The sequence below is a fragment of the Otolemur garnettii genome, unplaced genomic scaffold (genome assembly GCF_000181295.1).
Source record: "Otolemur garnettii isolate 467f Iridium unplaced genomic scaffold, OtoGar3 scaffold00005, whole genome shotgun sequence".
Lineage (NCBI taxonomy): Eukaryota > Metazoa > Chordata > Mammalia > Primates > Galagidae > Otolemur > Otolemur garnettii.
This window is the reverse complement of record NW_003852400.1, coordinates 33,591,014-33,605,282: the sequence shown is the minus strand read 5'-3', so window position 1 is coordinate 33,605,282 and position 14,269 is coordinate 33,591,014. Positions and strand designations below refer to the sequence as shown.

The window sequence follows — 14,269 nt, the reverse complement described above, 5'->3', positions numbered from 1 at the left end:
ATCTTTTGTAAACCAAACAAAAGCATACACTGGGGAAAAGAATTGCCATTTAATAAATGGTGCCAGGAGAACTGGTTAGCCACATGTAGAAGATGAAGGCTGGGGCTGCCCTTCTCACCACTTACAAAAATTGGCTCTCATTGGATAAAAGATAAAAATTCTGAAGAAAATGTGGGGAAAAACTCTGAACAACATTTGCCTGGGTAAAGATTTATGAAGAAGACTTCCCTGGCAATTGTAGCAATACCAAAAATAAATGAATGGAACATGATCAAACCAAAAAGCATTTGTTCCCCTAAGGGTCCAACAACTAAAGCATACAGATAACCTTCAGAATGGGAGAAGATATTTAAACATCTGACAACGGGCTGATGACCAGAATCAACAGAGAACTCAAAACTAATCAAGAAGAGCAAACAATCCCATTTGGAGGTAGTCAAGAGATTTGAATAGAACCTTCTCTGAAGAGGACAGATGAATAGCCAACAAACATAAAAAAATGCTCATCATCCCTGTACATCAGGGAAATGCAAGTCAAAGCCCTGAGATATTACCTAATCTCAGTGAGATTAGCTCACATCATGAAGTCACAAAGCTGCAGATGCTGGCATGGATGTGGAGAGAAGGGAACATTTTTATACTGCTTGTGAGATTGCAAACTAATATAGTCTCTTTGGAGAGAAATGGGATCCCCAAAGATGTAAAAGTAAACCTACCATTTGGTCTCACAGTCCCATTACTAAATATCTCCCAGGAGAAAAAATAATTTTGTCATAAAGACATTTTCACTAGAATATTCTTCTCAGGTCAATTCACAGTTGTCAAATCTTGGAATCAACCCAAGAGTCCATCAGCATATGAATGGGTTAATCAACTGTGATGTATGTTTATGACTATTCAGGCATAAAAGGATGAAACTTTACATTTTTTGTATTTACCTGAATGGAGTTGAAGCACATTCTTCTTAGTGAAGTATCACAAGAATGGAAAAGTAAGTATCCAGTATATGCAATACTAATATGAAACCGATAGATAAAAAACTATACCCCCATGTGACAAAAAAAAAAAAAAACAATTAAATTCAGGTGATGGGGAAGAAAAGGGAAGAGGGGAGGAGGGAGGATGTTTGGTAAGCTCTCACCTACTGTGCACAACGTAAGGGGATACAGCAGACCCTCTAGGTGAGGGTCTCATCACAACTCGAACTTTACCTAACAAATGCAAACAGTGTAACCTAATCATTTGTATCCTCAGATTAATTTGAAATATAAATAAATAAATAAAACCTTGACAGTAGGAAACTCTGGTCTTACACAGGCAAATCAGCCCATCTTCCCTTTAGGAGAGAGAAATTAACTTTCTTACTCTGGAATGTTATGTAAAACCTTTTCCAGGGAGGGAGAGGTCTCCATCTTTATTTTCTGGAAAATAAACAAGTCTGCTCTAGGAAGAGTCATATCTATCTTTGCAACTCTGTCTGTTATGCAAACATACTTGGAAAAGAATCTGGAACTAGTTAGCTGTTAATGACTTTGAAAATGTTCAGATACATGAGAGACTCTTCAAAAACTGTCTGCCTATAATGTGTAGAAGATGTTCTTGATCAAACTAAATGTTGCAGAATGGAAGCTGGTTAATTTTCTTGTTGCAGTATTAATAAGTAGTTGATGACTATGGGAGGATTTTTTTTGGCTGTTTAAAAATGTTTTGAACTTTGTATTTAATAAGAACATCAAACTGAGCTGAAATTCTTATAATGTCTGAGCCAGCAAATTTCTATAGTAACGCTAAGACTTAAAACCTTTACTTGCCTTTCTCATTCTCCAATATATTGCCAAAATCATATAAAATTAAGCTGCTGAACACGTAATACTCTTAGAAGATACAAAGTTTGATGTTTTACTTAGGAACAGCATTGTATTTTAGAATTATAAATTGTAATGCATCCTAAATGTTACGCCACTAGAATCCCCGAAATGTGAGTTCCTATGGAATTATAATAGCAGAAATACCATACCTGATTTGTTGTCTGATAATTCTTAAGGTTTTGTTCACATTATAATAGAAAAGTCTTGAAGCAAGTTAATTGGTTTATTAAGCCATATGAAATGAAAATCTTCATTAAGAATTTTTCTATAATACATGTCCTATTGTTTTAAATGTAGCCTGGGACTATTTCTTCTTGTTACAAGTTCTTTGATAGTTTGTCTTTCTTATCCTCCTTTATCATTACCCTAGTGCAAGTCTTGTTTCTTTCACACTCACATTGTTGTGATAATCTGTTACTGCTTTCCCGGCTTATAGTCTTTACAGGTTTAGTGAAGTTTGTTCTTTGTAACTGTGGTCTTTAACATGCTTCCAGATTTCTACAACCTTCCTTGCAACCTTTCCATTTTAGTCTTTCAACATCCTCAGCAATACTTCTTTGTTATAAGATAAAGCAGACTGCTTGCCTGTTCCTGAAAACACACACATATACAGGGTTCCAGAAAGGGAAAAAATTATTAACAGTATAATATTCAAGTCTGAATTTGATGTCTGCAATGTTGAGATACAAAATATAAAGATACAATATGCAAGGTAACAAATGATACTGGGGTATACTGAGTATTCCAATTTTAGTGCCAGTTTTTCCTTTCTTAAAATGTGTATGCATTTTTCTCGCACTCTGTGTGTATGTGTGTGTATTTACTAATCCAAGATAATTCCCTATATCCTTATTTAATAATAAATAATAAATAATAATCATCATTTGTGGCCTATTTCAAATGTTTTTTTCTTGGTAACTTGGTAAATTAATGCCTGAATTTATTTTTTTGGGTCTTGGGTTTATGCGTCTTTCCTATAGCAGTTATGTGCACCTTCGTAATGAAGATGTTATGGTCACGTTTGGTCCGTCTAGTTTGTCAATTGTTTTTTCCCATATGTTTTTTTTTTAGCATGTGAAAATCACATCTGGTGCTCTGCAGCATGCTGGTTCAGATCTTCAGCGAATCATCTCAGAGCAATGCTATAATTTTGTTTGTGTAAATGTAAGTAATCAACATAAATGATTGAATGCACTGGAGGATATATACACATGTAATTTGGAAGGAAAGTAATTTATCTTGATTCTTAAATATTTGAATGTATGATTGTGATAGAGGAGTTATATTATGAAATATGTAGGAAACATTTTGTTTTTTATCTTTGAAATAGGGAAATAACCCTTCCTAATAAGCTACTTCTCATAATGAGAAGTGGGTGTTTGTTTTTTAGATGATATTTTCAATTTTCTGTCTTACACTTGGCATAAAATAGATGATAAGACATAATAGTAGAAAATCGAATTTAAATGAATAGTCCTAATTTTAATATATTTAACAGTATGGGTATTCTTTAAATTGTTTAAAAATTCGGCTTGTTAAATATTTTGAATGTTATATAAAATCTCTGCCTGAATCAATATTAAAATTATTTAAGAACTTCTTACATTTCATTTTCTTCTCTTTTTTTCAGGTGATGACCTCTGATTTTCAGGATACCCAGAAGTTACTGAGTATACTGGAAGAGAGTAACCTTTCCACTTTGTATCCTGTTGTGGTCGTTTCAGTAAGTGAATCAATACAGATTTTTCTCAAATTTGTGTTTTTCCTTCTTATAACTCAATGTTTTATGTTTAATAAAATTTCGTCCAATTGAAAACATCAACCTACACCCAGAAGAAACCCTTCCCTTGTTTGTGGGTTCCTCAGCTTACTGTGGTGCTATCACTGATAGGTTAGGAAAACGATTTAATGCAACCTGGAAACCAATTACATTTTTCCCCTTCATTGAAATTGCAAAGCATATGGCTAAGTTGATTAGTCATTCAGATAATGTGAAAGAGCTTTCCATAGTAAATTTCAGGAATGCCCTTAGAGAAGAAATCCAGAAATTGAAATGTGAGGAAAAAATCTAATGAAATAAAATTTATTCTTGGGTTGTTTTACCCTCTCTGTTCCATGGAACACAAATAGAACAAGCAATAGATTAAAGAGAATTTCTAGAATAATGGTCCATGAAAATCTGAGAGAGGTTTTTCTATGAAAGACTAAAAGTATATATCTAGGACAATATTTACTTGATTTGCCTATTAAAGTCCAAAGTGAAGAGGAATATTAGCAAAGGCAGGAAGGAATAAGATCAGAGGCCAATTGGCTGAGAAGCAGGATCTGTAGTTGGTAGCATGTTGCTGTACAAAGGATTTCTAAACATTAAATTCTCAGATGTGGTTAGGAATTGCCAAGTTGCTAAAGGTGTAGCCCATCCCATAGTGTGGGAATTTATGGTAAGTAATAAATAAGTAGTAAAGATAACAATTTGCAGTATAAATGACTCTAGACTGAGCAATGCAAATAGAAACAAATTAGCAACTATGGGAAATTTAATTAATTCACTGGTCTGTTATATTTGCTTATACATATGTCCTAAAGATAATTTCCATGAGTGCAGCTTGTTATAGAAACCAAAGGTTTGCATGTGACTGATTTTCACAGAATCAGAGGGTTTCATCAAGCTTTTAGAAATATTATGGAGTGTACCAATGCTCAAGGGTTCTATGGCTCTGTACAGTAGAGGTCAGTTCAGAGTTCTGTTTGACCCTGTATTCTCTCCACATTTACTTGCTTAGAAATCTCATATGTTCCATGTTTTCAGGTACTGTGAAGACGCAGCACAGGGTAGTGAAAAGAAGAAGGGCATTGAACTCAGACTCAGTTCCTCAGTCACGTCAGTTACTTACTGTCTGTAACATTTGGTTTCCTCAGTGTGGAAGGGAGGAAGTGAGGAAGTGAGGCTAATGATTGTACTTCTTAAGTTGTTCTAAGGATTAAAAATGAATGCACAATGTAGTTGGCAGCACAGAGGTGGCCCTTGGCAGGGATGTGATGTTAGCTTTTATAGTCTAGCTCCCCTTTGGATGCGACAACTCCAAGTTCATGTTCACTGCTCTCATCTGATTTCTGATCTTTAGTCATACATTTCCCAAAATATTGCTTCATACTTGCATTGGAGTATGTCAGTTTATAAATTTAGCATATTAGGTCTGTCACTAAAGCACATTGTCTAAAATTCAGCTTCTCTTAATGGCAGTACAGTTGTGGCAGTATGGGCACCCGGGTTGGAATCTATTGTCCTTGTTTTTTCTTTTTAATTTTTATAGTACATAATAGTTGTATGTATTTGTAGGGTGTTTTCTCTGATTGGTCTGTGCAAAATAATTGAAACCTTTTGAAAAGGATTGCCCTTAAGGATGCCATTAAGAGCATTCATGGTTCATGAGAGGAAGTCCAAATATCAATATTAAAAGGAGACGGGAAGAACTCCTCATGGATGACTTGGAGCGCTTCAAGGCTTCAGTGGAGAAAGTAACTGCAGATGTGTGGAAGTATCAGGAGAACTTGAATCACATGTAGAGGCTGAAGATGTGAGTGAATTGTTATAATCTCATAAAACTTGAGCACATGAGGAGTTACTGGTTATGGAGGAGCAAAGTGTTTTCTTGGGATGAAATGTACTCCTAGTGATGATGTGAACGTTGCTAAACTTACACCAAAGGCTTCAGAATATTACATAGGTGATAAAGCAGCTGCAGGGTGTGAGGGGATTGACTCTGGTTTTGAAATAAGTTCTACTGTGAGTCTAATGCTGTCAAACAGCATTGCACACTGCTGAGAAATCTTTCCTGAAAGGAAGACTCAAGTAGCGAAACAATATTATTATTTTATTTTAAGAAATTGCCACAGACCCTTCAAACTTTAGCAACTTTTTTTTAGCATAATTAAAATTTTTTTTGGGTTCTGTAGAGGTTTTGACCCATATCAGTTAGCAGCTGTCAGCATTGAGGCAAGACCCTTCAACAGCAAAATGATTGTGAAGTAATCACTGAAGGCTTTGATGATTATCAGCACTTTTTAGCAATAACGTATAATTTAATTAAGACACATGTATGTACATTAGGTATATTGTAATACACACCTAGTATACTACAAGATAGTGTAAAAAACTTTTATATGTACTGAGAAACCAAAAATATTACATGGCTTACTTTATTGTGATATTCACTGTATCATGGTGTTCTGGAACTAAACCACAGTATCTCTGAGGAGTGTCTGTACTCATTGTTTTTCCATTGCTTGGGCAAACTTAGTGTGATGATATGAAGGGTATTATTAACTTAATTGGGAAATGTCACTAGAATCCTATCTAGAATCTATACTTAGAATGGAGTAAATAATTGGAAGAGTACAGTAGAGAATGCTGGCATTCACTTGATTGAAGAAGCAAGTGAATAGTCTCTGGGTGATTGAATTGCCCTATAAACGATCCTGAATATGACCAGTCAGGCTCTATCCTTATTCATTCTGCTACCACTTTCACTAACAATGGCCAAAGCCCATTTTGTACTGTTAATGAAAATTTGAGAGAACCATTTAAATATCCCCCCAAATTAATACATATGTAAAAAATATGATAATTATAAAAGTAAAATAAAAGAGTTACATTGAGGTCTAGATATGTTATTACTGTTTGCGTAGAGGCAAAAAAAATAAAGCAAAACAGACCACATATATAGCAGAACCCTCATAGTTCTACTATGGTTCTAAATTGACCTAATTTTCATAGACATGACATGTACCACATGTAAGTATCAGTACCCTAGGCCTGTTTCTTTATGTTGACCACTTCCATATGTTGTCCAGTTTGTTATAATCCCTTGGGTGGTCAATTTATGAAGGTTTTACTATATTTATATTATTTGAATGTACAAGTATGAATACATATGCATCCATATATCAATTTATAATTAAAAGATGATATACATAATAAGCACCTCTGAGGCTATAGTGTCTACTTTTCTTTTATCTAAATTTGCTGGAAGGATAAACCAAGAAAAATAAAAGGACTTTATCACTGGGGCTTTTTTAAATTTTTTATTTTAAATAAGATTAGTGGGTCCAAGCGTGATGGCTCACGCCTGTAATCCTAGCACTTTGGGAGGCCCAGATGGGTGGATTGCCTTAGCTGATAGGTTCAAGACCAGCCTAATCAAGAGCAAGACCCCACCTCTAAAAATACCTGGGTGTTTTGGCGGCCACTTATAGTCCCAGCTGTGTAGGGCAGCTGAAGCAAGAGAATTGCTTGAGCCCAAGAGTTTGAGGTTGCTGTGAGCTATGACACTGTGGCACTCTACTGCGGGTGACAGAGTAAGACTCTGTCTGAAAAAATAAATAAATAAATAAATAAATAGGATTATTGTTAAGCAACTTTAAATTATGAAAAGAATGGTCAAAAAGCAGTCTGATTATTTGGTTCCCTAAACAAGTAGATTTCATTCATCAGAAAATATATTCCAAATGACATCAGTGTTGTAGGAAAATATGTCCATTTTTACTTTCCGGTTATGTGATTCAATAGATTTTGAATGCATGTATTGTAAATGTTTAAATGCCTATTTTCCCTTGGCTGAGATCTAATACAGTGGTCCTTGTTCTTTTGAAAGAGCTGTCAACTTCCAATTTCAATCCATCTGAAAAGTGGAAGACTTAATAGGAATGAGACAAATGCAGTTATTAGATATTTGTGAGATTTTTCAACTGAGAGACTAGTAAAGATTGTATTAGCTGTGGCATCATATTTTACTGTACAAGGGAAAATATTTAAAGGGAAAGTGAGGCCAAATATCTGTTTAGCTGGGCCTTTGACAAAAATAACATTGAGTTAGAGTCTAAGTGGAAAAAATGTCAGGCCACAATACTGTCAGCCCACCTTGTCCCCTATATCCTCAAGTAGTATAGAAAAATACTTTGAAGTTGCCTGGTATCTGTTAGACAGACATTCAAAAGGGATATGTAACTTTGAACCTCATCCAGAATATTTCTCTTTTGTTGGAAGCTAGGAACTAAGACAGTAAACAGTTAAAATGGTGCTTTGTTCTTGGCAAATAGGCATTTAGCAGAATTAGATCTTACTTTTAGGTTCTGCAGGGGTTTTGACTACATGAAGATCAGCTTTTTCCTAGGTTTTGTAAAAGGGGTTAGAAAATATTTAATGCCCTAGATTTTTGTTATCTAAGATGAACTGTCAAAGTTTATTACTTTAAGATCCACTTATTTGACAGAAGTTGTTGTTAGCCTTCTCTACTTTGAGTTTATGAGGGGGTGTATAGTATTACTACCATCAGAGTACTGCCAGATTGAGTCAGATTGCATCTATCAAAGAAGTTTACCTGAATGTTCTTTTTGAGTGATCTGATGTAATAGCTATCAATGTGGAACACGTCCAGTTCTCTCTTAGCTATTCTAATATCTTTGTTCACTATTTAAATAATTAATGAATATTTAGAAAAATAAAGGTAATATGTATTAAATACTAAAAGGTAAATTCATAGAGTTTCTGATGTAAAATTCACTCAGAAAAGGAATAGACTTTTTACCTAGATTAAAAAAGATTTAAAGGTACTAAAAGTATGAACTATAGAAGAAGTTTCTGGCTTAGAAATTAATGACCAGAGAGTTATTTTTCCTAGCAATGGAAAAGGGAGATTTTTGGAGGCAAAAGTACTTGAAATGTTTATCAACCAGGATCTTCTTAAAGCTTTTTTTCAAAAACTATCATAGCTGATTCCAGGTGTTTAATTGTTAAAAGTGGGAAGTTTGGCAACAAATCTAAGTTGTTCAAAATGTAAAAGAAACCAAGATTTTAATTTCACTTGATAAAATAGTTAAGCAAATTTTCCACAGCAAAATATATTTAATGTGATTATATGGATTATATGAGAGCTCTACTTTTATCTGTAGACAATAATTTTATTGTGTTTTTTGAAACAGGAATCTTACATGAATTTACCTTAACAAAAACCATAAATTACTGGTAGAATGTTAATGCTTTGAGAAACTTAACCTTCAAAAATATCTAACGTAGTTAGTTCTCTTTTCTTAGAAGTAGCTTATGATAAGAGATCATAATATATCTTTTTTTTTTTTTTTTTGAGACAGAGCCTCAAGCTGTCCCCCTGTGTAGAGTGCTGTGGCATCACAGCTCACAGCAACCCCCAACTCCTGGGCTCAAGTGACTCTACTGCCTCAGCCTCCCAAGTAGCTGGGACCACAGGCACCCGCCACAACACCTGGCAATTTTTTGGTTGCAGCCATCATTGTTATTTGGTGGGCCCGGGTTGAATTCAAACCCGCCACCTTAGGTGTATATGGCTGGCACCTTAGCCACTTGAGCCACAGGTGCCGAGCCAGAATATATCATCTTTAAAATACTCCAAAATGTTTAGTATTTGAACATGTGAGCATATAAAAAAAATTAGAAAACTGCCATCCATTGACTTGATTCTTCCACATATGGGGGAACTGTCACAGAGATATACATTGTTTCCAGCAGGTTCCACAGATCACCAGTGACAAAGCCAGGAGCAGAATCAGTCTGGTGTACAATGTATCATAGCATGTGTTACTTTTATATTATGAATGTGTTAAAGAAAAGGCAAAAAGATTAAGAATATATACATACACATATATTTAATGTTTCTTCTGAATAAGGAACAAATGACAGCTGGAGAAACAATAATTTCTTCTTTTCAGTGCTAATAGCATCTGACTTTTTCTTTTTTTTTTGAGACAGTCTCACTATGTTGCCTTCGGTAGACAACTTTGGTTCTCAACCTCAAACTCTTGGGCTTAAGCGATTCTCTTGCCTTAGCCTCCCAAGTAGCGGGGACTATGGGTGCCTGCCACAATGCCCGGCTATTTTTTGGTTGTAGTTGTCATTGTTGTTTAGCAGGCCTGGGCCAGGCTCGAACCCACTAACTTCAGTGTATGTGGCCAGCGCCCTACTCACTGAGCTATGGGTGCCAAGCCTATGGCATCTTACTTTATTTTCCTAGGGTATTGAAACTCTATTGAATTGAAGTTATAAAAATCTATGGTGCTGTTTGATTTCTTACCATATCTCTAACATATATCTTGTCACCTTTTGTTTAACTGCTTGTTTTATGTATTTCCTCCTATAAATGCTATTATTAATAAGACTAAGAAAATGTGGCGGGGTGTAGTGGCATACACACCTGTGATCCTAGCACATTGGGAAGCTAAGAAGGTAGGATTTCATGAGGCCAGGTATTCAAGACCAGCCTGGCAACATAGTGAGAGCTGGTCCCTACAAAAAAATTTTTTTAAACAGTGGTAATGGTGACACATGCCTGTAGTTCTTATTATTTGGGAGGCTGAGGTAGGAGGGTTGTTTGAGGTTATAACAAGCTATGATTGAGCCACAGTACTCCAGCCTGGGTGATAGTACCAGACCTCATCTTTTTCTAAAACCAGAAAAAAGTATTTCAGTGCACATGTTCTTATGAAATAAACACAAGAGATGGTTATTTTAATTCTTACTGCCTCCATATTGGGTTTATTTTTTGCAGTCTGTTTGAAGTCTCTAATAGTTAAAATTTTCAAATGGATGTGTATGTGTGTATGTATGTATAAATATGTGTTAGACAGTGATTGACCTTGGGAACAGGTTCACATCCATGTCCACTCCAGTCTCAGCTTTGTTGTTCTATGGTCTTACGGATTCTATTTTTTATGATTGTACTTGATAGGTTGATGTCTTCTCTTTCATGATTGCGCACTGTGTGGCAGAGATGCAGTCACTTGTACAAATTCTACAAATATTTTCATTTGTTTTCTGCTGATATAGTAAGTCTTGAGTATTTCCTGCCTTAATCAATAATAAAACCTAAACAAATACCAGATAAGAAAATACCTTTAGAACCTTATTCCAATTGCAGTCATGAAGGGATTCATTTCTAACACAAAGATGAAGAAGAATGAAATGTTTCTTGTGGGAGGTTTTGAATAGAAAGAATTGACAGTGGTATAAGTTTTAGGAGATCTTTGCTTGTGGCTAAATGGTTAATGAAACGTTTGCACTGTATAATATAGAAACTCCCTAAGATTAATTGTGTGGACATGTAACTGATGATGTATGAAGAAATAATTTTCATAGAGCACTCTTACCTATTAAGAGTACCTAATTTAATGAATAAACATTGTTTTCAGATAGAAGGGTATTCTAATGCATTATGTGAATAGAATGAGCTCCAGAGAACATTTCCTAAGTTTTATGAATAACTTTTTCTTGATTAAGCAGAGGGTTTAGCATTTCTATTTATTTCCCTATTTTAAGTAGTTGGCTGAACTTGGTCAGATGCAAAGTTGTTTGAATTTATTTGCCATTGCTATCCTACTAATCAATTTATAAACCTTAATATTAAATTTATAAGCAGAAAAACAGATGAAAATAGACTTTATTAGCCAGTTTACATTTACTTTAGCCCTGATAAGTTGTTCAACACTTGATGTTGTCATTTAGGTTTTCATAATTGTACCCAGACATTTTTACTAGATTTTCCTGCTACTGAATTAAATTTAAATAACAGCTTTAAATTCTGTTAGACTGTTTCTTTGCAAAGATGTAACCAAATACATTCCTATTCAATATCATTTATTAAGGTTACATGTTATATAATTAATATAGTATCACAATGCATCAACAAGTTTATATAAATATGGCAAGCCTGGACTTCTAGCCTACAGAACTGAGAGAAATTTCTTTTGTTTAAAGGCTATCCAGTCTATAGATATTTTTTTATAGCAGGTCAAACTTACCAAGGCAGGTACTTTAGTTGGAAGGACAGAAGTGAAGATTAATTAAAGAGATTGAAGAACTAAGAATGGACTTTTAATTAAATGAGAAAAATAAGTAAACCCTTTAATTTTATGTCTCATGAAACTAGGTGAATGATAGTAAGATATGGTACATCAGGCTTTTGGTTTGTTTATGAAGGTTGAACAGACAGATGAAGATCTCAACTTTGTTGGCATAGTATAATTAAACATTATTCATATTTAAAAATTTTCTATTAATTTATATGTACAGAAAATTTTATTCTGAAGTTTACTTGGAAATGCAAATTAGACTCCTTGGTGGCTTTCTTAATATTTGAATTTTAAAATAATTCCAGGTATAGGCACAATTAAAAAATACATATTTTATATTGCAATGATGTTGTCAAATCTTATGTAAGTGTCAGTATGGTAGGTTGTGTTTTATATTAAATATTTTTCTGAGGAGAACTATGTCTAGGAGTTGAAATATCAGATAGAAAGAAGGTGAGAATATTATTAGGCTTAAGTGTTGTACCCTTAAGATAAAAATCTATAGCTACTTGAAAATAGATTACTTTTTTGGTTTTCTGGAAAGCCTGTCCTGTATTGAAAGTATAGAAACTTGGTAGAATCAGTGCAGAAGTTTCTTAATCCAAATGTGTTTTGGCTTGAACTCTGTTTGCAACAAGTTTATATGTGACACTCTTGAAAAGTACGATTGAATTTCCTAGACGCTAGAGATTTTGTTTTATGGAATTCTGAAACTTAATTATTTTTAAATGCTTAATACTTAATTCTACTGGAACCTGCTAAGGTGGAATGAAACCAATGTTGTCAAGATAGTCCCAGAGTCATAATTGGAATATTCTTATCTGGGAGTGACAGGACTGGTTGCAATTATCTGCATATGTCCTTTGAGTACTCTGAGTATTTTTTCTAGTTCTAGAATATATTGAATGAGAATGACAAATTTACATTTTGTAACTTTGTCTGTGGTAATGACTGAGTTTGCTCACCCATAGAGAATCCAGCTGTGACCTTGTGTTTCTTGCTTTTTCTTATTTGTATAAGATGGAAACTACAACTACTCCTAAGATTCCCAGAACCCTCCCAACAAATGTGGCCTGCTAATGCATATTATTGGTATAATTATCTTAATGTTAGTAATAATAGACACTGAAATAATGAGTCACCTTTCTTTTAAAATAAGTGAATCCAGAACATTAATCCTTACTGAAATCTCACAAGTTGATTTCATAGATAGCTTTATCCCCTGTTCAAAAATAAGCCTAAGACTTATTTCATTTTACTGCATAATGGTTCATGAGTAATGCCGATGCTGCCTCTTTTTTAAGTAATAGAAATATTATTAGAGGAGAAGAGGATTTTAAAAATCATTTAGTAGAGTGGTCTCCTTTCACCAGAGGTAACTCAAGTCCTTTCTTTGACTGAATCGGAGATAACCACTTTATGTTAGGAGCTGGCAAATTTTTCCTATAAAAGATGAGTAAATATATTAGGCTTTCTAGGCCACATGGTGTTTGTTGCATCTACTCAACTCTGGTATTTTAGTGCCAGAGCAGCCCTAGACAATACGTAAAGGGTGGGTATGTCTTTATTCTAACAAAACTTTATTTTTAAAAGTAGACAGTAGGCTGGGTTTGACCCATGGGCCATTGTTTGCTGATTTTTTGGTGTAGATGTTCAATTTTATATGACCTAGTTGCCACAGTTATTTGTTTTCTTTACCTATAATGTGTAAGAGATTTCTTTATAGACATAGACTCTGGGTCATCAAGTTTCACGATTTAAAGTATTACTCAGGCATACATTTGCACACTTCTATCTCTGAACTCAATTTTGATAGGAATGTACAAATACATGCAGTTTAAAAACTCAGACTTTTTTCCCCTCCAGTAACGGTCCATCTTACCTGCTCTTTTTTGTTGCAGTTTTGACCTCACCATAGCTATCATCTGAGATTTTGCTAATTATAAATCTACCATGTTACACTCCTTGTTGAAACCTCTCAGCTGCTTTCACCAAGTTATAAAGACTTGACCGGGTCTGACTCTTGCTTAATTCCACTGTCCTTCCTCTGTCATTTCCTCACCCAGCAGTTTGCTCATTGGAAATACTGAAGTTCTTGTAGTTCTTCGTCCACTGTGTTATGTGCCATATGTGTTTTATGCTTAAGCTTTTCTACCTGAAACACCATTTTTCTATTTGTTTTTCTCTTACCTGAAAATTTGAGTGACAATATTTTCTCTTGGGATCTTTCTTCTTCTTCTTCTTTTTTTTGTAGAGACAGAGTCTCACTTTGTGGCCCTCGGTAGAGTACTGTGGCGTGACATGGCTCACAGCAACCTCCAACTCCTGGACTTAAGCGATTCTCTTGCCTCAGCCTCCTGAGTGGCTGGGACTACAGGCGCCCACCACAATGCCCGGCTATTTTTTTTTGGTTGCAGTTCGGCCAGGGCAGGTTTGAACCGGCCACCCTCGGTATATGGGGCCAGCACCCTACTCACTGAGCCACAGGCGCCGCCCCTTCTTTTTTTTTTTTTTTTTTTTTT

General features: G+C 34.8%; 1 protein-coding gene across 1 annotated transcript in view; it reads left to right on the top strand.

Moving 5' to 3' along the window:
• Nucleotides 1–14,269, top strand: part of ISPD (isoprenoid synthase domain containing) — a 308,561-nt gene that overhangs the window by 162,465 nt on the left and 131,827 nt on the right. Inside the window, exons 7-8 of the mRNA XM_003782721.3 lie at nt 2,940–3,032; nt 3,499–3,591. Of these exons, the coding sequence (XP_003782769.1) occupies nt 2,940–3,032; nt 3,499–3,591 (186 nt within the window). The remainder of the gene's footprint in view (nt 1–2,939; nt 3,033–3,498; nt 3,592–14,269) is intronic.